The 26,941-nt window shown below is 45.4% G+C and overlaps 1 protein-coding gene across 4 annotated transcripts in view; it reads left to right on the forward strand.

Moving 5' to 3' along the window:
- The window catches only part of NKD1 (NKD inhibitor of WNT signaling pathway 1), a 129,561-nt gene that overhangs the window by 58,146 nt on the left and 44,474 nt on the right, over positions 1-26,941 (forward strand). For 3 of the 4 annotated variants that reach the window (XM_053271570.1, XM_053271571.1, XM_053271573.1), the window contains one exon: positions 19,136-19,193. In XM_053271570.1, coding sequence (XP_053127545.1) covers positions 19,136-19,193 — 58 coding nt within the window. Of the gene's footprint in view, positions 1-1,885; positions 2,019-19,135; positions 19,194-26,941 lie in introns of those variants that run through there. The other variant, XM_053271572.1, reaches the window with a different exon arrangement.

Here is a 26,941-nt window from a genome sequence, read left to right on the forward strand (position 1 = left end):
TCCCGGACCCAACTGTTAAGGTTAACAGTCAGGGCAGCTAGAAGTCACTCTTCGTAGAGTTGGTTGCCATGGCTGATCAAAGTCCTGTGTCATGTCTTCACTGGCATTTTTTCTTTCCATGGTAAAACAACTTCTCTCAATAATATGAAAATTGAAAGGGTTTTGGGGGGGTTGAGACTTCCCTTTTGGCCAATATATGGACCCCTTGCACAGAAATGAGGAAAAAACCCTTGACATTCTCTGAAATCTTTGAGGCAAAGTGAGTGTTAGTCCGATCTGTTGAGCACTTACTTAATGTTGTTCATTAGCTTAATACGCAGCAAACAAAAGTGCCCTCGCATCTTTGATCAGTCAAGTAGTCCTTCCAGTTAGACTTCGGGAGCCAAAAACATGTCCTTTCATCATGCAGGCTTTGCTTTGCTTTCTGTGCTGATCAGAAACACAGAAGACTGTCCCAGAAAAGGGGAAAAAGAGGGCAGTTTATGGGTTGTTTCCCCTGGTTCAGGTTCTATGCTGGAATGGTGGTGGAGGATTCAAGGTAATTTATATCGAATCCATCATTATCTTTTTGTCGTTTCATGGGAAGCAAATATCAGATTATGTTTGTCACATTGTTTTGATTGGCTGAGATCCTTACTAAGTTACTCAACCTATTCCGAAATTACTCAGTCCTGTTGAAATAAAGTAGCATATTTACCTGAATGGAAGATGACTCTGAATTTAAGATGACCCCCTTAAAAAGTAGAGGTTAAATGTAGATTATACCTGCATTTACTCAAAAGGAACAGGACTATGTATTTAAGATGATTGCCCAATTTCTAAAATTAAAAAAAAACTTGGAAAAAACCTAGTCTTGGATTCAGGTAAATACAGTCGTTCTTTAGGGTTGCTCTGGTGTAGTACTGTTGGGTAACATAGGCTGTGTTCTCACAATCACAAGCATCCTGGTTAGAAAGTTAATCAGGATCGGCGAGCCCCACGGAGCTGATTGTGAAGAAGGCAGAATATCAGGCAATCCTAGAAGCCTCGCTCACAATCATGTGAGAGCGCTTGAGGGCAGGCAGCAGGGAAGGAACCCAGGTGGTCCACGGCTGCCACTTGCAGCACGGAGGTCAGGATGCATTTTCCAGGCCCCTGGGAATCCCACAATGCATTGCGTGAGTGTGCAGTGCATTGTGGGGACACCCCCTCCAGCGATGGGTGGGCACCGGTCAGTGTTTCAGCAGCTACCCCTGACGCATGGTCAATTAAATGGGGTCAAGAGAATGTTTGCACCCTTAACCTTGTTTAACAGCCCGGCTTCTTAGCTGGGTTTGCTGCCAAGAGCCGCGCGGCTTCTGCCAGTTCCCACGGGCAGCCAGGGCCAGGCTGCTCGTGAGAACAGCTTTCTAGTCAACCAATCTGGTTAACCAGCATTTAACCATCATTATCTTCGATATCTATCCTGGTTAAATGCTGGATAACTGGAGCGGTTTGACCAGGGTTGCCCTGAAATTCTGCGTCGTGCGCACGTGTAGTCAGGCTTTTGAAGCATTTTGCCGAGGTACCCTGCTGCCCCAAATGCTTTAAAAAATGGGAGTGCTGGAGGGGGAAAAGCGGCGAGAGGGGTAAGTACACCCTCCCCCGCCCTTAAAGGTCCCCCCCCCCCAGTGCTGAACCGCCGAACTGGCCACAGGTCCGGACCGGTCCGGAGGACTTTAGAATGGGCTCCGGACCAGTCTGTGCACATCCCTATGAGGTTCAGCCTACTGTTACCGTAATGGTCTGCCCCAGAGTTCTGTGGACCTCAAAGGAAGCTCCAGCACTGTTCAGAAACAGAGGTTCTGCAGGATCCCCCATTCTCAACAATGGAGAAACCTATGGAAACAATAGCCCTGTTCAGGCATCCAAAGAGAATGCCGGTGGACACGTCTACAAGGCTGAAAGGGGGTCAGAGGTCCTGCCCCCCAACCTGTCACTCACTCTCGTGCCCCACTCTTCACACTGTGAGCAGCATTCGTCTGAAGAGACTTAACACTGTAAGTATGCCTGCCTCTGTTTCTGGGATCAGGGGTCTGGGGCACCCGTGTGCACTGGTACAGATTTGTACACAGGTACAATCATTCACATGTTATGTGTGCTCCTATACACTTCCTAGTTGTACCTTGTGTTTGAAGGGCCTGGATCCAGGCTCACTGTTAAAATGGAACACAGGTACAGTATGAGTGTACAGACATCAGTGCGCCTTTGTACAGCATGATGTCTGAATCGGGCTAGAGAGAGTATGCAGTTACAGCTCTGGCAGATGCGGATAGAGCGGAGGGTTTTCTAGCACGTCGTTAACCAAAGGAACAAATAACTTCTTGGCTTTTTAAAACGGGGAGGTTATTGAGCGCGATTGCAGAGTAAATGAATACAACATGGAGGTGGTGAAAAAAGAGCCTTCAGCAATGTCTAATGTGGCGCTGGGGAGAGCATTGATACTGAGCTTTGGCAGGAGAATAGGGGTGTTCCTACTGGCTCCCTATTTTCATTTGTGAGATGTTGGAGGGAATGCTTTTTGTCTTGTTTTATGGCTGTCCTTTTCTCCCCCCCCCGCAATTTGATTGATCCTTCCCCCCCTGCAATTCCACACATTGCTGGCTGCATATGGAACCCCCCGCTTCGACGGCCCGCAATTTCCATCTGACAGCTTGTACGAGAGCAAACATTTCCGAAGAGCTGAAAGTCTAGGAATTCAATCAGCAGAAAACCCTACTGTGTTGCTCAGCTTTGCTTAGTGCTCCAGCTCCCTGCTGGGCAGAAAAGCAATCCAGTTACAATAAATCCTTAAGAGCGAAGTCATTTGGGTAAAAGGAAAAACAAAAGCTGGTTTATACAAACTGATTGAAGTCGGACTCCTTCTTCTTCTTCTTTTTTTTGACTTTCCCATTGAAAGAGGGAGTCAAGGCTCTGGTTTCCTTGGTAATTTAAAGAGCAGATTGGCTCCTTTCATCTGCTTTTAAAGGGCGGAGCTCTTAATGTTGTGTTTGTAGAGGGACGGGGAAAAGACTTTTCAGGAGAAGTGAAATGTCGCCACTTTGATGTCAGAAGTGTTTGTGCTCCATTTAGCGGCAAGGTGGCTTTGGGAGTTGAGCAGGGGTTTGTTCCTTCAAACGTCCTGAAATGGTGTCACGGTCCCTGAACTTTTGAGGTCTTCTCTGCTGGTCCTGAGCAATACTGACCTTGCTCTGGCACTTTTTGCAGCTCCTCTTCCTCGTCCCTCTGGTTCCTGAACACTGCCTCTTTGCATTTTGAGGAGGACACCAATAAATCGGAAGGGCTTCATAGGAGGGTAATTAAGATGGTGAGGGGTCTGGAAACCAAGTCTTAGGAGGAATGGTTAGGAACATAGGAAGCTGCCGTATACTGAGTCAGACTATTGGTCCATCTAGTTCAGTATTGTCTTCACAGACTGGCAGCAGCTTCTCCAAGGCTGCAGGCAGGAATCTCTCTCAGCCCTTTCTTGGAGATGCTGCCAGGGAGGGAACTTGGAACCTTCTGCATGCAAGCAGGCAGGTGCTCTTCCCATTCCTTAAGGGGAATATCTTACAGCGCTCACATATGTAGTTTCCCATTCAAATGCAAACCAGGTTGGACCCTCCTTAGCAAAGGGGACAGTGAAGGGAAGATTGAATAGCAATCTTCAAATATCTGATGGGTTGTCATGTAGAGGGAGGATGGGTCCGTAACTCAGTGGTAGAGCATCTGCTTTTTATTTTACTATTTATTTTATTTTTCAAATCTGTAGACTGCCCCCAAACCTCTGTGTCTGGGTGGTTTACAACAACATAAAAGAGATTTAAAATAAAAAAACCTTAGAACAAATTAAAAACCACATTATTCCACTGGGGTGAATAAATGTGTCTTTAGGAACTTTTAAGAAGTTGTCAGGGAGTGCATTCCAGATAGAGTTGCCATGCCCCCCTGAAATTCCGGGTTTCACCTGGATTTTAAGCATCTCACCCAGATTGCTTTGCCCACCCAGGTTTGTCCGGACTTCAGCTTTCATTTTTTTAAAAAAGCTAAGCTTTAGCCCTTGTAGAAGTAGAGTTATGGAGCAAAACGTGCAGTCACAATTCTGCTCAAAAATTATTTTCAAACCAATTTACATCATATGCAAATTAGGCACCCGGATTTGGAAAGCCAGAATAGGGCAACCCTAATTCCAGAGTCTTGGAGCAGCAGCAGAGAAGGCCTATCCCTGTGTAGCCACCAGACGAACTGGTGGCAACTGCAGACGAACCTCTCCGGATGATCTCAATGGGCAGTGGGGCTCATGGCAAAGAAGATACATACTTTTTATGCAGAAGATCCCAGGTTCATCCCTGGCATCTCTGGTTGGGCTGGGAAAGACTCCTGTCTTTCAACCTGAGAGAGTTGCTGCCAGTCTGTGAAGACAAGACTGAACTAGATGGACCAAGGGTCTGACTCTGCATAAGGCAGCTTCCCATGTCTGTCTGTTCACTGCTGCTCCTCAGGGTAGGTCTAGAATCAGTGGGTCAAAACTACAAGGAAATAGATTCAGGCTAGATATTGGGAGGCATTTCCTAACAGTAAAAGCTCTTGACCAGTGGGCCTCATGCAGTGGCAATGCCAAAGGCCATTGTGGCTGGGGATGATGGGAGTGGTAGTCCAACATCTAAGGAACCCAAGATAAGGACCCCTGGCTTAACAAGAGTTCCATATTCAGAGGTCGCTGAATACTAGAGAGCAGCTGTAGGAAGTACTGTTGCCTTCAAATCCTCCTTGTGGGCTTCCCGTTGGAAACAGGATTCTAGAACAGATAGACCTTTTGGTCTGAACAAGCAGGCCTGCACTGCCATGAGTTGTGCCCAGCTCTTGTATGAATACAAATAAGGCAGATACTTATATACTGCTTTTCAACAAAAGTTTCCAAAGCGGTTTACATAGATATAAATAAACAATCAAAATGGCTGCCTGTCAGACAAGCGTGCTCTACCCATAGTCCGTCTCCAGCTTCTGGAGGGAAAGGCAGAAAAAGCATCCTACTCAGATGGGGCTTGACTAAGCTCCCTGCCTTTGCCCTTGTTTTATCTAAACACAGTCAAAAATTGGGAGTGCACCCAGTTCCTGAATTAGGTTGGAGGCTTCTCCTACACTAATGTTGATGGTGTGCGCTGCCCTTTATTGTAGCTATTGCAGTATTGTTGAAGATACTATAACTTCCAGAACTTGGAGGAAAATGAATTTCACATAGTTATATAGATGCCTTTTTAAAAAAAGAAAAGCTGGAAAGGTTTTAAGGAATATTACTTGTCCCCCAAATATTTGTGAGCGTTGGGATGAGTCATGGTTCCTAAAGCAAAGATGCTATTAAGAGACTTATCCAAGACAGAACAATTTTACTGTACTTCCTAACCTTTTAATATACATATTCTATAAAGACCAAGAACAAGCTCCTTAAATTCTCTCCAAAATTATTCAGACAGTTTAGATAGTCCAGCAAGTGAGTTGAAAGAGAGAAAAAACCCCAGTGTTTGGGTTATGAATGTTTGCACAGAGCTTTGAACATGGAAAGAGGCAATCTGGAACTTTATGAGTTCAGAGCGTTGCTATTATTGGGCCAAGTTTTAAATCCCTTACTTGGGCATAAAATCCTGTCTGCCTCAAGACGTTACTAATTTGGGATTTTTATTTTATGTTGCTTTTAAATGCAAAACTGGTGCCGTCTTTGCCATGCCTTTTAAACAAGCTTTGGAAGGGCAAGGGTGAAATAAAACTGTTGGGTTTAACTTTCCACTCTGAGCTTTCCAACATGTAAGTTACTATAATTTTAATCAAGCTATCACTCATCTTTCCTCTCCTTACCCCACCCGACTGTGGCAGACATGATTGTAATGTATTGTCCAAGTTCCTATAGAACCCAGCTGGAGGCTGGAGCCAGCCCATAGGGGTAGCTTTTATACGCTGTACGTTTATCATTTGTTCTCGGGTTGGGTGGTGTCCTTCCGTTAATGTTGGCTTAACAGCAACATCCAAAGAGTAAAATGACTCCTTTTAATAAAACACAATATATTTTTAAAAAACAGGCCGTGTTTTATGTTCTTGGCTGGAGGAAAGCATTATACTACCTGAGTAGCTGCATTCTAGTGGGAAATGCCATGACAGGAAACCTGATGGAATAAACAGAAGCAGATAACACGGACTGTGTTGTGATACTTGGAAGATCACCTGACGAATGTCCCAGTTCCCGTGTGATGTCTTGTCTTGACTCTGAGTAACCCATCACAGTTTTAGGACTGATTCTGTTCCTTTTCCTGGAGAACTTAGAGTAAGTTTTCCCTGACTTCCTCATCGAGATATTCCCCAGAATGCAACCGCCATTGCCACCCTTCAATACATTTTTTAAAATCAATGAATTGTTTTCATTTTTAACCAGTTGACCGACTTTAAATAATTGTGCATATATCCTCACAACTTCCATGCGGGCAGCTTTTTGAGATATTGAAATCAATGTAAGCGAATGTGCCATTTAATAAATGAAAGCAACTGCTCTGCGCTTTGGTTGAAGGAAAAGCCACTATCTAATGCAAAAATAATATAATGCAAAACCAAACTTACAAACGTCCCAGACACAGCTGATTTTTAAAAAAACAAAAAACCCAGCACATAACCAGAATGCAAGAATAAACATACAAAACCCTCAAACATGTCTAATTTTGCAAAACCAAACCTCAGCACCACAAAGTTATAGACTTATTTCTAAATGCTTTTCAACGCTGTGCTCTCTCATATCCACGGACATTCTGCAGAGCCTTTAGGACTGAGGTTTCCAATCTTTTCCTTTACAAAGACCATAGTATCATCATTCTCAAAAGCTTTTGCTTTCGGGAACTGGGACCACCACATAAGCAAGCCATTTTAAACATTTTAAACATAGCCTACAGCTGATGGGAGTCAAACTTATACATGAAGTGGTATTTAAAATGCAGCTATTTCTAATAACATATTAGGCTCACAAACATATTGCACACATCACAACACATTTACTTGCAGGGGGGAATAGATAACACTTACCTAATGAGAAGGCTGATGTTGATTGTTATTACATTATCTTCTTTTTCACTCCACAGACCATTTGCAGTACCCTCGTGGACCACCACTGGTCCGCAGACCGCATTTTGGGAACCACTGGTTTAGGATATCTTTGCCATGGCATGTTAAAGATCGGATGTTGCCCATGACTTTCAGTGCAGAATGCTTTTGGACACACACCCATTTTAAAAGGCTAGCTTTCACAATAGTTTATCCATCCAGCTATTGATGGACAGGGCTGCAGAAATCCACTAGTCTACTAGTCTCTGACGAGTGAAAAAAGTCTTGATGAGCAATGTACCAATATAGCTTGACAAGTAACATATTTTGTCTGCTGGTAAACGGAGCCAACATTTTTTCACCCTTGCTGATGGATATATCCACTGACAAGGGGGTTGTACCAGAAGATCTCCAAGTCTCTTCCAGCCTTGAAATTCTATGATTCTATGTACTTGGGGTGGTGCCTTATACCGAGTCAGACCTTTGCTCCATCACGCTCAATAATGTCTGTTCTGATGGGCAGTGTTTCTCCAGGTTCCAGAGAAGGGTTTTTCCTAGTCTTATCTGGAATCTCCAGGGATTTAATTTGGGACCCTGTTCATGCAAAGCATGTTTGCTATCTCTGAGCTGTGGCCCTATCCCTGAAGCAGTAGCTGACGGAAAGGTGATTATTCCTGCTGGAAGATATGGTGGGTTATGCTTATGGAGAAAATAAGTGCTCTCATTAAAATTTTTAAAAGGGAAATTTAAAGCTATGACAACATTTGAAAGTGAGTGGAATAAGTTTAGAAGGTTTTGGAATAATAAGTACAGTCAAGAAAATCTGAGCGAAACAATACTGCCAATATCATAAGAAAGAGTTATATGGTTACTCTAAAGATGCTCACTTCAGCTAGCCAAGAGAAAATGAAAACCAAGTAGGCCAAATAGTCCTCTCCCATCTGTCATCTCTCTCTTTTCCTTTTTATGTACGGAAGCTTGGTTGGTAGATACTTTTAAAATTTCACATTGTATGCATCTGTTAAGTATCAGGAACAACATAGTCCTGTAATGTTATGAATTCTAAGTTGTATTTCAATGTATATTTTTCCTTAATGATAATTTTAAAAAGTGATTATCCCTGCTTAACTGGGCCAAGAAGCACCTTTTAAAGTGGTGGTTCTCTTATATTTAGCAGAGGGAGAGCAACTGGCCCTATCCATCCCAAGCACAGAATATGAATACGACGAATATTTATATAACACTTTTCAACAAAAGTTCCCAAAGTGGCTTACATAGATATAAATAAATAAAGGCAGATCCCTGTCCCCAAAGGGCTCACACAATCTAAAAAATAAATATAAGTTAGACACACCAGCAAAAGCCACTAGAAGGATGCTATGCTGGAGATGGAGAGGGCCAATTGCTCTTCCCCTGCTAAATAAAGAGAATCACCACCTTAAAAAAATGCCTCTTTGCTCAGTTAGCAGGGGTTGCTGACACCCCTCTGGTGGCTGTTTCTTGTGTCTATCTTGTGGTTATTTTTTAGACTGGGAGTCATTTTGGGGCAGGGAACTGTTTCCTTCTAATTCTGCAATATAAACCATTTGGAGAACTTTTGTTAAAAAGCGGTATGCAGATATTTCCAATCATCATAACGACAAATGGGCAGCTATGGTTTAGCGGTGGGGAAAACGGTGTTGGAATGCCCTTTTAGATGCTCCCCAGCTGCACATTTCTCTGGCTGCACTTTTCTGCCCACTTTAATGGGTAGGACGGATGCTTTGTGTTTCTGGAGAAACGTCTGTGGAGCATGGCTAGTGCCGTAACTAGCTTCCTCTCTTTTCTCTTCTCCCACCCCCAGCACTTTTTGTCTTTTATATCCTTCCAAATGTAGGACAGGCGCCAAGTCTTGAAGAATGCCGCTGATTGAGGTGGTGCGAGATGCAGAACCCTACTGTTTCCAACTCTGTGATCAGAGAAGTCTTGATCTTACAGCCCTTACCCAGACAAACCTCCCACCGATTTCAAGGGGAGATCGGCCAGCATCAGGACAAGAAGAAAGGGATGCCAATACTCCCTACCGGGAACCTGATGCAATGTATTTTTTTTCTCCCTCATACCCTAAAGCTCTTTCAGAAGCTCCTGGTGATTCCTGGGTCCATTTTGACCAGAAGGAAATGGAAGGTTGCTGCTATGCATTGAAAAGTATTGGGATCAGTGTTCCCTCTAACAGGGATTCCCAGATGTTTTTGACTACAACTCCCATAATCCCCAAGCAAAAGCTGTAGTCAACAACATCTGGGAATCCCTGTTAGAGGGAACACTGGTTGGGATCCACACATTTTAGCTGGTGCTGGGAGTTTATCCCTGTACTTGGTTGCAAAGTACTTTTGCAGATTTGGAAGACTTGGGGAAGGGAGTGGCTTAGTCTCACATTTTATGGTAGACTGGGAGATGCTCAAGAAATGAAAAGAACATTTCTTGCCACTCCTGACCAGGACCTGCTGATCCCCGAGACCACCTCTGAACCCATAGCCTTTGGGTGCTTGTGAAGGGAAGAGATCTGGTAGCAAGATCTTGTAGCTAGCATGAATTGTCTCCTTTGCTAAGCAGGGTCAGGCCTACTTTGCATTTGGATGGGTGACTACATGTGAGGACTATAAGATATTACCCTTAGGGGGATGGGGCATCTGCTTGCATGCAGAAGGTTGCAGATTCACTCCCTTGCATCTCCAGGTAGGTCTGGGAAAGACTCTTCCTGAAACCCTGAAAAGCTGTTGCCATTTAGTATCAATAACAGTGAGCTAGATCAGGGATCCTCAATGTTGGGTCCTCAGATGTTATTGGACTTCAGTTCCCATAATCTCCAGCCCCAGTGGCCTTTCGTTGGAGGTTATGGGAGTTGAAGTCCAATAACATCTGGAGACCCAACGTTGAGATTCCCTGAGCTAAATGAACCAATGGTCCCTTGGTATACGGCAGCTGCCTGTGTTCCAGTTATTTTGGGGAATGGGGCCATAGCTTAGTGGTAGAGCATCTGCTTGCATGCAGACTGTCCCAGGTTCACTCCCTGGCAGCCTCTACAGAGGGCTGGGAAAGTGTACTGACTGAAACCTTGGAGAGCCGCTGTCAGTCAGTGTGGACCAGGGATTCTCAACGTTGTGTCCCCAGATGTAATTGGACTTCAACTCCCATAATTCCCAACCAAAGGCCGGTGGGGCTGGAGATTATGGGAGTTGAAGTCCAATAACATCTGGGAACCCACACTTTGAGAAACCGTGGTGTAGACAATACTGAGCTAGATTGACTCGGGCAAAGTTGAAAATTCAGCTCATATTTTACTTCATTGTAAATTTCATAGCACTCCACATAGCAAACTGATTTTATTCCTTTTAGAGAACTTGCAGGGAAGACCAATGGATTTTTATGTAACCTTGCAGATAAGACCGTATGTGTTACTTCTTGTGTTGCTAAATTTTGTGCCATTGCATACAAGATTCGTCAAGCAATGGCGAAGGTCCTCCCTATCAGTTCTATAAGGATATGTCCCTGATGTGGGTAAACTTCCTCTACCTAAATGTAACTGTGATATCTGACAGACAGTACCAACTGCATTGAATGTTAACTTTGAATTATAATGCTGAAATCTGGTCAAGTACTGTAATAAAGATACTGATTGAGCTAGATCGAACAATGATCCGACTCAGAATAAGGTAGCTTCCTATGTCCTTATGGAGCCACTCTCTGGGCTCACCCAGATACTATGGGGTTCATGGCTGGCATGGAGATAGCCTTCTGGGTGTACAGTTGTACACAGGGGGGTTTCTACAGATGTTCTAATGAGGCAGAATGTAGAACCTTCCATGGGTGGAGCCTGTCATGGGGATGGAGCTTGCTCCTGTGATCTCACTTCCTCTTCTCACATTCATTAGCATGTGTTCAAGAACCTCTGGAATACAAAGAATTTCTGTGCCTTTTCTGTGGATCTCTTCCCCCCCCCGCCCCCACTGGGAATTCTTGCCTTGGTGCTAATTTTGAGCCGAAAGAGTGAGTGCGTGAAATAATTCCTCGATGACTTTCAAGTGAATTGTTTATTTTCTTTCAAAGATTATTCCATGTCGACGTTTGCCCCTTCTCCTCCCCCCTCCCTTTCCCCCCACTTCAGTGTTTCCTGAACTACAAGAATTCTTGGAATATATTAGTGGTAATGAGTTACGTGGGCATGAAAAATTTTTCTTTGAAACTTCATGGCATTAACATCTGTTAGCTTTTAAGAGAACAGAGATGCAGACAAAAGGGCTGATGGGGGGGGGAAGAGTGGGACGAAGGAACAAAGATATTAAATTCTGGAGTAGGAAGCCTTGGTTTCAAAGTCTGAGGGTGGGCAGTTGGGATCTACTAAACTCTGGTGCTTTGATGTGGTTCCTTTTAAGGAAATTCACATAGCAGACTGATCCTCGTATTGAAAGAACTGGGAAGGTTTTTTCCTTGTTGGTCTGTGTTTAGTTCCCAACCCCACCTCCGCTCAACTGCTTGCTTGAAAGAATTTGAAAGAATATTTGACGACAATCCTATGTCCACTTAACTGGGAGTAAGCCCCACTGCACCGACTACAGTGTGACTTACTTCTGTGTAGCCATGCATGGGATTGTGGTGTTAATCACACAGCCGGATGCATCACTGTGACTACAAGAACACCTTAAATGCAGGGGTTCTCAAACACAGGTCTCCAGATGTTGTTGGAGTGCAACTCCCAACATCTGCAACCACAGTGATCTTTGGTCATTGTGGATCGGGATGATGGAAGTTGTAATCTAATGACATCTGGGGACCCACGTTTGAGAATCTCTGACTTTAATGGAAACCAGTGTGCTCTTTCCCCCTCCCCCCCAGGATTTGAAGAAGGTTGGGTGAAATGGGTCATTTCAAGGCCCCTCCCCCACACACACTTTGAAACAGGAGAATCTCTAGTTTCAGTGTCTATTTTGTTTATGCATGCATGTGTGAGATCTTTGACCCTGCAGAACATCTAATACAACCCTCAAACATTTGCCAGAGTAGCTTACTTTATGGAAAATAAAAAGGTGGTAGGGAATCTACAGCCTGCACAATGAATGAGCCCCTTTCCCAAGATTCCGAAAGAATTGTTTAGTATACTTTATATTTGTCTTTGTTCCGTTATGGAACTCAAAGCAGCATACATGGGATTTCCAGGCAACCCTCCATTCAGACACTGACTGGACACAGACCTGCTTATCTTTCAGCAAAACTGCTTGACCATGTGCCTTCCGACCATGTCCTATGTACCTGCACATATTAACTTCAAAATATGTGTTCTCCTTTTGTGCAAGTGTTAATATTTAGGTGCCATAAACTTTGTAAGCTGTTGCATACCTTGCTCTCAGAATATGAGTCCTTTTGGGATTTCAGAATCCAGCTGATATTCTTGAAGCTGAGAAGTTCTGTTCCCCAAAGAAACCACCCAATAGGGGTAATGTTGGGCACCAACTACACTCTGGGCTGGTAACCAGGGATATACAGCATGAGGAAAGAGGTGCCTTCACCACTAAGAACCTGCCCAAGTTTTAAAATGGGTTTCTGAGGCCCTGCTTTCTGGCCCACCCCAGTTAGGGGTGCAGGACCTTCTCAGTGGTGGCTCACAATTGTGAAAAGCCCCTCCTGGGGAAACCTCCCCCGCTCACTCTCTTATCATAATCAGCTGTGTTTTAAAAACCCACATATTCAGGCAGGCATTCAGTGATGATTTTGTATTATGTTGCTTCTGACTGCTTATGTATTGCTTTTAAAAAAATTATACTGTAGTTTAATATTAATATTTGTGTTTTTCTTGTCCACCGCTTTGAGTGCACTTTGTTGTAGAAAAGTGGAACATAGGGACATAGGAAGCTGCTTTCTACTGAGTCAGACCATTGGTCCATCTAGTTCAGTATTGTCTACCCAGACTGGCAGCGGCTTCTCCGAGGTTGCAGGCAGGAGTCTTTCTCAGCTCTGTTTTGGAGATGCCAGGGAAAGAACTTGGAACCTTCTGCATGCAAGTCTCCCATTCAAATGCAAACCAGGGTGGACTCTGCTTAGCAAAGGGAACAACCTGTGCTTGCTACCACAAGACCAGCTCTCCTCCCAGAAGAAGGAAAGGAAAGGAAAGGAACAGTAATATGACACAGGTCCTGGTACTATTCCAGTAGTTGCGGGTCCTTTGGGAGAGTATGTGTGTCCAGTTTCTTTGTGATCTCCTCAGTTAATGTTGCTTTCCACAAGAGCTAAAGTGGTGATCATGGCTTTTGTTTTTGTGTTTTGGACCAGCTGGCGAACTCTCCAAGGCGGATACGGTCCCCAGGCGCTCTCTCTATCCCAGAGCTGCAGAATCTGGAATTTGAGCATAGCACATGCATTTCGCGCTTTTCAAGACTGCGCGCTTAGTATCTTTTGTCTTCTCCATCCTTTTCGTCTCAGCTTTCTCGTGGCAGCTGGCTTGCATATTTCGGAATGTGGGAGGGGAGTGGGGGAAAACCCTGTGTCTTTTCAAGTAATTGATGTCTCTGCTCATGCTGGGCTCACTCTTTTCGGCTGGATGGCAGAACAGATGCTGATGACAGTTGGAGTGTGTGTGTGTGCGCGTGTGTGCATGTGCATTCCCCCCCCCCGCCCACTAAAATCTCAGCCTGCAACAGAAAGGAGATGTTGACATACCTGGGTCTGTGGCTGGGGGAAGGGGGATGCAATCTCCTGGTATGCGAACCATCTGTTCTTCCAGCACCTCCTGCTGACAGATTTATGGAGCAGCTTTTAGTGCGTGCCTCTGAAGCGGCACACCTGTGTGGTCGCTGGGGATCATCGGATCGAGCGCTTGCACACCGCATGGCCGTTCACAGGTGCAGGCGATCAGGGTGTCACTGTAGCCACACACACCCCCGCCCATTTCATCACATGAGAATAGTTGGCACCTGTCTTGGAGGGGCAGGAATTAGAGCTGGAGGCGTCCGCATTGGTATTCTGCTGCCCATTGTGGTGAGCTGTTTGAAGCTGTGAAGCGAAGACTGAAACAGTTGTCTTGTCCTCTCGGGTTCCAGCATCACTCCATGCACCCAAGCCTCTCGTTTGTCCCTCCTGGTTTGGGCTGGCTGTAAATACTGGCAGTAGATGGTAGTTGGCAGTAGATTCCTGCTAAATGAGCAAAGAGGCACCTTTTAAAAGTGATGGTTCTCTTTACCGAGCAGGGGGAGAGCAACTGGCCCTCTCCGTCCCCAGCACAGCATCCCTCCAGTGACTGTTGCTGGTGTCTGTCTCATGTTTCTTTTTAGATTGTGAGCTCTTTGGGGACAGGGAGCTATTTTATTTTATTTTATTTTATTTTATTTTATTTTATTTTATTATTTATTTATTTATTTATTTATTTATTTATATCTATGTAAACCGCTTTGGTGACCCACCAACCTATACTTGAAGTTGCATTTTTTTTTGGTCCCAGTGTGCATCATACCTTTATGTATGAGCTGCACACGCAGAGAACACCCATCATGTTTCAGTCCCATCATGTTCAATGGGACATAAGTGTGCCTAATTTTCTCTGGTTCGGGGCCATGGTGCCTCTTCAAAAAAAGATGGCAGTGCTCCTTTCCAGTGAAGTGTTAATTTCAGCACACAGAGCCTTGCTGCTTCTGCTTGCATTAATAAGTAAATATTTCTCCTTTGGTTCTTCGAATAACAGTCTTTACATCTCAAGTCTTAGCTGCCTGTGCAGCCCTTTTGAATAAACGTCTGTCTATCAGAGATAATGCATGCCATAATCAGACTGGCATGAAGGAGCAAATTTAATTGACAGCTGATGAGTTCTAGCTGTCTAGCAGTTTCATTGAAATGTGGAAAGGTTGCCAACTCCGTTTTTAGAACCGGGTATTCAGTTAATGGGCCATTGATACGTATATTGCAGCTCTTTCAAAATCAACAGAAAACAGCCTTTTGGAAAGTTGTATTATAAATAATCGACCTAGGAGGGGAAATTTAAAAAAAGACACACCAGACTCTAAATTGTCAATAATTATCAACTTGCAACTTAAATAAGCAACGATGTGGTGGAAAACGGAGAGTGATAAACAAGAGCTAGTGCTGCTAATTTTTTTTTTAAAAAAATAACACATTAAACTATTTGGTGGTTAAAAAGCCAGAAAATGGGGAGTTTTAACTTCTAAACTGTTGACCCTTTGCTTTCTCGTCACATCCTCTTTCTTTCCCTCCAGCTCTCTCTGTCTCATGGATGCATTATTTGCTTATAGCATGTGGTTTAATTTTTTTAAAAAATGAGTCTTCAGAAAGTATGCTATAAAAGTGTACTGTTTAGCACAGTTGTCCACAGTTGACTCTGGCCACAAATGTAGGTCATGGAATTGCCAACCAAGTTGCATCTGTTTGAGCTAATGGCCTTGAGTCAGCCACATCTTGGATGAAGTGGTTATAGAAAGGTCTCTTTCCCCAGGAACTCACAGCAAACCAGATGCAACTTCTCATGGAACTTTCCATCTATGCAGTCCATTTCTAGCAGGTGTCCCAGACTGCTGAAATGGAGGGAAGGCATCTATAGGCTGGGAAAAAGAGAGCTCCCATTCATGCTGTCTAATGTGGTGTAGTGGTGTAGGGCTACTCAACTTCGGCCCTCCAGCTGTTTTTGGACTACAGTTCCCATAATTCCCAGCCACAGTGGCCAGTAGCCAAGGATTATGGGAGTTGTAGGCCAACATCTGCAGGAGGGTCAAAGTTGAGTGGCCCTGGGTTGGGCTAGAACTGGGGAAGCCCAGATTCAAATCCCTCATTAGCTGTGAGGTTCGTTAGTGACCTTCGGCCAGTCTTATTTCTCAGCCTAATTTATCTCATGGATTTGTTTTGGCCCAGAGAACTTCCTGAAAGGGTAGGATGGACATGCAATAAACAAACATTCAGAAGTAAGTTCTACAGAGTCCACGTTCAGTTCAGTTTTGTATATTTATGGCCGCTGCCCAGAAAAATATATACATACAGCTCAAACTAACCAACTCATCCTGGTATTCATAAACCTTATGAAATCTAACTACACAGATACACTCTTACTTTGGATTCTAATGGCAACGAGGCAGAACTTAGCGACTGCATAAGTAATTTTGTCATCGCTGTCAGATAAGATAGCTAACATAGAATTCATTTGGGCGGCCAGGGTAAATTTCTAGGAGGGGCACTATTAATTCGTAACGGGTGTCCCTGTAGAAACTACAGTCTAATAACACATGAGATAATGTCTCATGTTTTGACAACATGACAAAACCGCTCTGCATAAAGAACTTTTAAAATCCTGCCTTCAAACACAGCAGAAAGTGCAATCTTAGGTCCACTGAGTCCAACAGAATGGGCAAGTAAGCCTAAGATTGTAACTTGAGTTGTAGAGCTATTAAATTTGCAGGGGAAGTCATTAATTTAATCAAATTCAATTTTATAATATTTGGTGTTATGTATAATACAATATATATAGCTCCATTATGGCGGAGAGCCAGTTTTGCGGTAGTGAGCATGGATTATTTCTTTTGCTAAGCAAGGTTTGCCTTGGTTTGCATTTGGGTGGGTGACTATATGTGAGTGCTGTCTGCTGTAAGATATTCCCTTAAGAGATTAGGCTGCCAGACAGTGTATAGAGAGCCAGCGTGGTGTAGTGGTTAGAGTACTGGACTAGGACCGGGGAGACCCGAGTTCAAATCCCCATTCAGCCATAATACTAGCTGGGTGACTCTGGGCCAGTCACTTCTCTCTCAGCCTAACCTACTTCACAGGGTTGTTGTAAAAGAGAAACTTAAGTATGTAGTACACCGCTCTGGGCTCCTTGGAGGAAGAGCGGGATATAAATGTATTATTATTATTATTAATAATAATAATAATAATAATTAATATAGAGCAGGGCTCCTCAGCTTTGGCCCTCCAGCTGTTTTTGGGCTACAACTCCCATAATTTCCAGACACAGTGGCCCATAGCCAGGGATTATGGGAACTGTAGGCCAACATCTGTAGGAAGGCTGAAGTTGAACAGCCCTGGTGTACTGAGCTCCCCACTGTTTTTGGACTGCAGCTCCCATAATCCCCAGCCACAGTGGCTAAGAGCCAGGGATTATGGGAGTTGTAGGCCAACATCTGCAGGAGGGTCGAAGTTGAGCAGCTCTGCTGTAGATTCATTTGAGATTTCTCATAGCAGTGATTGGCAGAATAGAGCCATTCATAATGCTAACCTGCCTTGTAAAGGTATCTGAATCTTCCAATCTCTTTTCTTGCTGGTACATCTTGTAAGTTGCTTTATTTTGTTCTCCCAAACGTTCCGAGCATGTGATCTGAAAATACTATAGCAAAATAAATATGTGGAACAGAATTGATTTGCAAAGGTGCTTTTCTCGTCTCCATTAACAAAACAGTGCTGCTTCTTGCATTACATTTTCAAGGCTCGGAGCGACTGGTGTGCAAGTCCATCCTGAGCCTGGCAAGGCATGCAGATGTCTTGTGTGGATGGATGAAAATGCATAAGCAGACTTGCATATTAAACTGCAGCATCTTGCAGTTCCTGGATGTGTCTCCGAGCTTATTTATATTTATTTATTTTTAAATTTGTATCCCGCTTTTCTTCCAAGGAGCCATGTAAACATACATGGTTCTGTTTATCCTCACAACAACCCTCGGAGGTAGGTTAGGCTGAGAGATAAGCCGCCGAGACGTAAATTTGGGCAGGGTATACATTTAATAAGTGAGTGACATCCCAAAGTAACTCAGTGAGTTTCATGGCTGCGTGGGGATTTGAACTCGGGTCTCCCCAGTCTTAGGCCAAGACTCTAACCACTACACCATACTGGCTCTCACACTGGCTTAGTATGTACAGTGGGTGGGCTTAAGGCTTGAGGTATCTACTTTATTTTTTGCTAAAACTTCAAGGTCCATCAACTGAAGCCAGCTAGAATTTAGTACTAGGGAGGAGGAAGTCAGATGAAAAGTAACTAGCATCATAATCAGGGATCAGAGCAGTGTTCCCTCTAACAGAGATTCCCAGATCTTGTGGACTACAACTCCCAGAATCCCCAGCTTCAATGGCTTTTGCTTGGCAATTATTGGAGTTGTAGTCAACAACATCTGGGAATTCCTGTTAGTGGGAACACTGGATCAGAGCTAATTATTCACTGCCCTGCATAAATAAGGGCTGCACAACTTCAGCCCTCTGGCTGCTGTTGGGCTAAAATTCCCATCATCCCCAGCCATACTGGCCAATAGTAAAGTGCGATGGGAGTTATAGGGCTCATTCTCACAACCATACGGGGGTGGGCTGGAGGGAAGATACGCTCCTCACTTGTGCCTCTCAGAGCCTCCTTTGGGCTCAGTAGGTTATGTATCTATATGAACGCCGCAGTGACGTTCTCCATTGATGAAATCGGGCCTCCACATATCCCACAATGCACTGCGGGAGCAGCGGAGAGGCAGCCCTCAGTACTGCAGCAGCTCTCCTCTTCCTGGTCTTGCAAGCCGCAGGACTCTCTGGTTAACGTGGCTGCCGGCTGCCTGGGAGTATTTTAAAGCTGCACAACAGTGGAAACAACCAGAAGAGAAGATCTACCATCTCTTCTGGTTGTTTCCACTGCTGCACAGCTTTAAAATACTCCCAGGCAGCTGGCAGCCATGTTAACCAGAGAGTCCTGTGGCTTGCATGTGCGGAGGCCAGGTGAGGGATGGAGCTGTGCCAGGGTCTACGGGCTGTCGAGAGGAGCACTGCCACTCACTGCTTCCCGGTGCCACCTCAAACTTCTGGACTGGTTTGAGGTTCAGCCAAATTCAGACCACTACACGAGCCGTGGTCCGTTCACACCCCTAGCCAGAAACCCCTTCTGATCTACTGAGAATCACCCAGAGATCCACCAGCCACTCCTTGACCTACCTTCTCTCTGCCCCATGGATACACAATGGGTCTAGCTGAAACCTTTGCCTATCTTCAGATTAATATTAGCATAAAGTGTTGCGGTCTTGTACATTGCAAACCTGCTAATGACCTCATTGTTTTACTGTTACAGGATCCAACTCTCGAAGGTTACAGGGAGTCACTCGAAAATGAACACTTTCATCTGGAAGGTACTTTTTTTTAAAAAAAAATTACTATTCAGGTGGTTTTTAAGAAAAAGGAGACTTGTTCTGGGCTTGAGAAAAAGTGGGGGTCTGTATGTAGAGGTGGGTGGATGAAGGAAAAGTCCTCTTGAAATTCCCTTTATTAACCAATAAATGACATCTATGCTACCTGCATATCCATCAGAACCTTCAAGAGTCCAAAGTCCTAGAAGTTTTGCTTGTCGCCTGGCGCATAGTGTGATTAGAGACTCCTATGAAAATTAGCTTTGTTCACATGTTTGTGCATATGGAAATGAGCCTGCAGGGATGGATAGAGGTTGCCCCCCAATGGCTCTCCCCACACATTTAAGGGCCATTGTGTGTGCATTAGCTCCTGTGTAATCTGGGTCCCTAGATGCTAGCTATCTATTTATTTATTTTATTTTATTATTATTTTAATTTTATTTTTTATTACATTTTATATCCCACTCTTCCTCCAAGGAGCCCAGAGCAGTGTACTACATACTTGAGTTTCTTCTCGCAACAACCCTGTGAAGCAGGTTAGGCTGAGAGAGAGAAGTGACTGGCCCAGAGTCACCCAGCCAGTCTCATGGCTGAATGGGGATTTGAACTCGGGTCTCCCCGGTCCTAGTCCAGTACTCTAACCACTACACCACACTGGCTCTTTTGAGTATGCATGTGTAGGTTCTATAAACATAGCCCTTGAACGTGACTTCCAAAGGCTCACATGCATTTCCACATGGATGAACAGGCTAACAATTTGTCCCCTGGATGTCTGAAGGACTGCCTACTCCCAAGATCCTCGGAAAGTGCTCTGCCTCGTGTACTGTCAATGAGTGAGGCTCGGCTCTCGTGCGCATGGGGCAGGGCCTTCTCAGTTATTTCCCCCAGGCTTTGGAATGCTCTCCCCATGGGAATCTGTTCCTCAGTCTCCCTTACCCCATTTAGAAAGCCATTGAAATCATGGTTTTTTTACCCAGGCTTTTATAGATGAGTGATGTTTTCTTGTTGCTGCTGCTTCTGTGCTGTGTTTCATGGTTTTATTGCATATATGTTTTTTTTTTTTAACCTTTTGAATCGATTTGTATTTTGTCTTCTGTTCCAATATTTGTATTGTATTCACCGTTCAATAGTTTTGTATTGTTTCAACATTTAATGTAAACGGCCTTGGGATTATTGTAAACCGAAAGCTGCTATATTAAATCTAACAATGAATAAATAAACGCATCATTCTTCACTGTAAGTCTCAAAAGCCAGCGGGGGCTCCTGCCAACCCTAAATGCGGCTTTCTGCCTGATTGTTTGTGGCCTGTGTGAAGCTTCAGCTAAAGCTGAATACTCTGCTGAGCTCCACCCCCAGGCACCTTGTGGGGGCAACCATTCCCAGTGGTGACTAGTTCCACCCAGTGTTCCCTCTAACAGGTATTCCCAGGTGTTGTTGACAACAGCTCCCAGAATCCCAAAGCCAAAGCCATTGCAACTGGGGATTCTGGGAGTTGTAGTCAACAACATCTGGGAATACCTGTTAGAGGGAGCACTGGTCCCACCAGTACTTTGCCCAGCACCAGTGGGGCTCACTTAAAAGAAACACAGTCCTCTTGAACCCCTACACCATCTTCCCAGATCTTTCCTCCTAGAGCGCTTAAGAGAAGTCTCCTTCTCTCTTAAAGGGTCCTCCCAGCATGGAGAAAAGTGCATTCCTGTGTGAAGGTCAGCACAGTGGGGAATGGCTCTCACAAGGAAGGCTTCTTGCCCAAATGGCCCCCACCTGAAAAAAGAGTGAAGATCATTGGCCTAGCAGGTCTTCTGTCAGGACCCTGTTGAAGCCAGTGGTACAAATGAATCTCTGGACCTGTCAGCTTGTCATGACTCGAGTCTTGAGCAGTTGCCTAGAGTCTGTTTCTGAGGAAGAGGGAGAAGTTGGGATGGAGAAACCAGCCCCAGACTTGTTCTAGCTCCGACACGGCGGTGTGCACTAATGAAAAGTGTCGTAATCCCATCAGCATCTGCTGGTTTATGACTGAGAAGGAGTTGCTATACTATTGCTCTTCCATTTGGGTAAGAAGGCAACTTGGGTGTTGGGTGATGTACTGCGCACTGTTTCGTAGGGATGTGCAAACCGGCTCAACTTGAGCCAGTTTGACATCAAACTGGTTTGGCTCAAGGTCGAGCCAAACCATGCCCCACAGGCTGGCTCAGGACTGGTTTGGGGGTTCTACATTGGAATTTAAAAAAAAAACTTACTGCTGAGTTTGGCTGTGGTGGCCTTGGGGGGTGCTGTCGCAGCTGTGGGGGAGAGGGTCTTTTGGCGGTTTCCCCGCTCCAATCTCTGAAGGGCCTTTGGCCCTTTCTGAGGTAGCGGTGGCCATTTTGGAGGCCGCCATGCATGTGACCTGGCCATTTGTGTGGCCAGGTCATGACCCAGCCATGCAAATGGCCAGTACACATTCACGGCGGCCTCCAAAATGGCCTCCTTTGCCTCAGAAAGGGCTGAAAGGGCCAAAATGGCCTTTCAGAGACTGGAGGGAGGCTGGTGGGGGGAGGGGTAACCACCGGAGATCCCCCGCTGGGGTGGTGGCAGCTCTTGCCTGTGGGCTTCTCAGTGGCACCTGGTGGGCCACTGTGTGAAACAGGATGCTGGACTAGATGGGCCTTAGGGCTGATCCAGCAGGGTGGTTCTTATGTTCTTATCCCTGGAAACAATGGCCGTCAATTGCGCAAATGAGTGTGTGAAATTTCCCGAGATGGCATAAGAGTGACTGAACACACATTCGGTTATAAAGCCGGCGGAATCTTGCGCTGTACGCCAACCATCAAGCACTGACTTTGGTCAGTCGCCGGAATTACAACCGGAAGCCGCGGAAGACGAGTACAGGATGTTGTTAAGATGGACCCTTTGTCACTTTTTACGGCATGCCTTGTATCTCAATCACCTTGTTGCCTTGAGCGGCGGCATTCTAGGAGACAGCTAAAAAGCCCCCTTAAGGATAACATGATCTCCAGCATATGATATTCGCAGACTCGCCAACAGCAATTCTAGGGCTGCCTCTTGGTGTTTGGTGTGCACAGCTGCCTGGCAGTGACTTCTGAATGCCATGAGTAATGAGAAAAGCAGGAAGACCGTTTCATGTTGGGAGAATTTCTTGCCTGGATCCCACCCCCCGCATATTTTAAGGCAGGGAGATGGTTGCTTTTCATGTGTGGTGTATTTGCTTGTTTGTCTCTTTCGGATGGGTGCCTTCAAGAAGCAGCTGCTTTGACGTTCCATCCCCCCCTCCCCCCCGCCTCCGAAACGTCTTGTGTTCCAGCATCAGTAATCTGCTGCCATCATCCCGGATGGTTTATTGAATATAATGGAATCACATTAGCAATAAATCCTTTCAAACCTGGCTGTAACCATACTGGAGTTCCTTCTGTGTTTTCCTCTTTGCAGAGGCCCTGCCTCTAGTGATTAGATCGGAACCTAATGCTCCAAGAATGTTACATCAACAATTCGGGGTTAAACTGTCGCTTGTGGTGTGTTTGCTTGCAAGCAGCAAGCCAGATGGGTATTTACCACCACCCATTTTTCGTAAAATGGAACAGAAGCAGCAGCCTTATACTGTATCAGCCCATTGGTCCAAATATATCCATATTGCCTACACTGACTGGCAGCATCTCTCCACAGCAGGTCTTTCCCAGGCCACTTGGAGATGCTGCCAGGGGTCAAACCTGGGACCTTCTGCAAGCAGATGCTCCACCACTGAGCTATGACTCCATATGACATATAGAAGCTATTCACACGCGTAAGCAAAACCAGACTAAGGAAGCCTAGACCAGTTTTTCATGCACATGGGTGCCGCCGGGCTCGCGCCCTATCCTGTTGGCGCCTCAGCGGCAAACCCATCTCCGGAGCCACCCTCTTAAGCAGGGTTAGGAGAGTGAGCGCTATGGATCCCCATAATGCACCACACACTCATGCAGAGCATTATGGAAATTCCGGGGGGTGGGGCAAGAAGAGGATCGTCTTCGGGGAGGTAAGCTTTTCGAGGCTTCCTTCCCTCACCGCTTCGAGCCCTTCTGACGGATCGTGCGAAAGGGCTCATAGTATGGCAGTCCTGGCCACCCGACCCTTCCATTCTTTCCCATCTCTTTCTTATCCATCTGGGATGCTTTCCTGGTAGTGCTGCGTCATGCAACAAGTGCTGTGTCATGCAAGAAGCAGCCGCGTATGGTACAGAATCCTGTTGATTAGCATTGTACGTTGCCCTTATGATGTCATTGATCTGGTCAATCCCTCCAAAGTGGTTGATGAAACAAATAGCCGTTCTTGGATTTGGGTAGGAGACCTAGTCTTGCGGGAGTGAGTGTTTGCTAAGCAGGGCCTATCCTGGTGTGCCTTTGGATGGGTGACTACATGTCCACGCTGTAGGAGGCTCCCCTTAGTGGATAGGGTCGTAGCTCAGGGGTAGAGCATCTGCTTTGCATGCAGAAGGTCCCAGGTTCGATTCCCACCATCTCCAGATGGGCTGGGAGAAAGTCCTGCCTGAAACCTTGGAGAGCCACTGCCAGTCCGTGCACAAAATACTGAGCTAGATGGACCAACAGTTTGTCTCGGTATAAGGCAGCTACTTATATTCCTGTGCACCACCTTCCCAAGTTGGGAGATATTCACAGCATTGGCACACTGAAGTTTAAATCCTAGAATATGTCTGAAGTTTGCAGCAGAGTCATAGTGAGAAGACAAAGCTCCAATTTGAGCAATAATTGGATTCCTTGTTTTTGTTTTCACATTGTCAATTTCATTACCTTTTCCTCTTCCTTTATTATTAACAAGCCATCTGAGCAGCAAAGATAAAAAGAACTGTCTGATCCATCCAGAAGAGAGAGAGTGACAGAGAAAGAAGAAGCTAGATTTAACTTCTGGGTTGTTATGTAAAGCTTGATCAAATCCTTTTCGCCTTAACAGACTTAACTGGTCAACAGCAAAAGGCTCTGGATTCTGGGATTAAGATTGTATTTGGTAAGAGGACTGGTGCATTAGTGCTTTTCTTTTGAACTGTAGGAAGAACAAAGTAAACATCAAAAGACTTAAGCCAGGAGAGCGGGTTGTTGACTCAGTGTTGATACTTGACAAGAGGCAGAGGACACAGTTGGGCTACACTGTTTACCAAGTGGCAGGCGGAAAGGGACTGTTTGTTTGACCAGCATTGCCTACCGAAGCCTGTACTTGCCTTTCATTTCTCAGTTTCATAAGTCACTCTAAATTTGGGGGAATTGGATATTTCTCTCAGCTAATCACACTGGGCATGCTGCAGTTAAGCAAAAGATCTTGGAGATTCACTTTGTCATGGTCGATACAGTCAGGCTGGCTCACTTTCTATCTGATTTTATTTTTATTTTGTGACTGAAGCTGAGCCAGGGTCTCTGTTGAGGCAGGACCTTAGACAGTTCGGAAGGGAAAGTGTTCAGGACCTTGGCTGGCTCTGAGCAGGCACAGGCAAGTGCTGGATATAGCAATATAAGTGGGATGTTGCTCCAGCAGCACTGAGGGAGCAGAAGGGAAAAGGATCAGGACCTTGGCTAGCTCCGAGCAGGAACATGTAAGTGCTGGGTATAGCAATGTAAGTGGGATGTTGCTCCAGCAGCACTAGGGGAGCTCTAATAGGGTCCTCTAGGTCTAGGACTGTCAGGGTCCTCTAGGGACTCCTCCAAGTCAGAGGATGAAAGCAAGGTTGTGTCCTTGAGTCATTGTGGGGGTGCTGGATCGGATTCTCATGGTTCTCCTAATGTGAGGGGTCCTGGCTGTATGGGGATCAGTATGGGTCTCAGTTGTAGGGTCTTCCCCCTGTTTCATCCTCTGAACTGTCTGCCTTGTCCTCTGACTGTGGTGGGAGGAGGGGGAAGGGTCCTATATCCGGGGTTGTGACACTGATGGAGCTTAGAGCCAGAAGTAGCCCATATTGTCTCAGCAACTATTCCTCCTATATTGCATGATGCCATTGTCACATTAGGGCTATTAACATGCTATATTGTGCACACATTCAGGTGTTTGCCTGCATGGGCATAGTTTTATGTGAAGTGTGTGTGTGTGTGTTCAGTTTAAAAGTCAACTTGAGGACTGAACTCCTAAAAAAAAAAGAGAGAGAGTACAGATTGCATGTACAGCTGTGTGAATAACTGTAGGGTGGAGATCTGGTTTTGCGGTAGCGATCATGAATTGCCTGTATTGCTAAGCATGGTTCACCTTGGTATGCATTTGGATGGGTGCCCGCATGTGAGGCTGTAAGATATTTCCATTAGGGAATGGGGCTTTAGCTCAGTGGAAGAGCATGATTATGCCTGTATGCAGAAAGTCTCGAGTTGAATTCCTGGCATCTCCAGGTAGGGCTGGGAGAGACTTCTGCCTGAAACCTTGGAGAATGGCTGCTGGTCAGTGTAGGCAATGCTGAGCTAGATGGACCAATGTTCCGACTTGGTATAAGGCAGCTTTCTGTGTCCGTTTGTGTCATGTAAAGATCAACCAGCATGTATATGGTAATTGATTGCACATGTGTTGAATGTAAATGTATGGATAGGGCTAATGAGTTACCCTGGGTGGAGCAACCATTAGACCTTCTATGTCATATTTGCAGGTGTATTTTTAATAGAGTCCTACCATTCCTCATTTTCCCCATGTGTACTATATGGTGTGTGGTGAGATAGGTTTTGATTGCCATAATGCACAGTGCATGGCTACATGCATTCAAATGCATATTCTCCTATGGATGCTCGAGCCTTTTCCCTCCACTGGCATCCATTTTTGGAACCTCTGCTCCTTGGAAGAAAGCTCCTCCAAGCATGGCTGTTCTGTTTCCTCTGCCGCTTTTGCCTCTAGCTGGAAAACCCCCTTGATCCTGGCCCGGACAGCCTCCCATAGAACCCCACACTTGACTGATGCAACCCACAGAGACTGGGCTCGGGGCCAGATGAAAGCAAGCCAAATTCCCCGAGGCCGTAGGGAGCATTGCATGGAGCCAGATGAAAAGGCGGAGGTGGCTTGGCTTGGCATGTGGGCCTGAGGCTCCCTAAACCTGAGCCGGGTTTTTATATGCTCCATTACATGCCAAAGGAGCCAAGCACCACCTGAGCTGGAAGCTGATAAGCTGGTTAATGGGAAATGGGAAAGGTACCAGTAAGCATAAAGCAGGGGGGCGGGGGGGGGAATGAAGTTGGGTGCCAAGCCCAGGTTGTTGAGTTTGGCAGGAGGAATCCAACTCCCCAAAGAACCCGAGACTGGTAGGGCTTAGCAGATGCTTTCCTGTGGTCACACCAAGATCCAGGAAATAGAAACAGGTAGGTTGTTCACTCTGTGCAAGAGGAAAGTCTGACGTTATAACACGTTTGGGAGGTGTGCAAGGCGCCCTTTTCTGTGGCATGAACAGGTCCCTTGCAAAGAATCAGTAATTTCAGTCTAGTGCTTCTGCTTCAGTTTGCTGGATTTTGAAATGTCCCATCCAAAGGCAAGCGTTCTCTGCAGACTCTTTTAAAAAATAAATAAATTTCCTAAGGCTTTTAGCTCACAGTCATATCTGACCCAGTCTCCTGGAGCGTATGGGGCAGCACCAGCGTACCTAATTCAAACATCAAGTCTCCGGTTCTGAACGAATAAGGAGATCTGTTCCTGCATGTGTTGAGAAGCAAATATATTGCTGAACCCGGCCCCAGGTCAGCTCAAACCATGAATACAGGAAGGGAACAAGCCAGTAAAGTGTTTAGAAAATAATCTCTTGGAAA

Source organism: Hemicordylus capensis, chromosome 9 (assembly GCF_027244095.1).
Source record: "Hemicordylus capensis ecotype Gifberg chromosome 9, rHemCap1.1.pri, whole genome shotgun sequence".
NCBI classification, from domain to species: Eukaryota; Metazoa; Chordata; class Lepidosauria; order Squamata; family Cordylidae; genus Hemicordylus; species Hemicordylus capensis.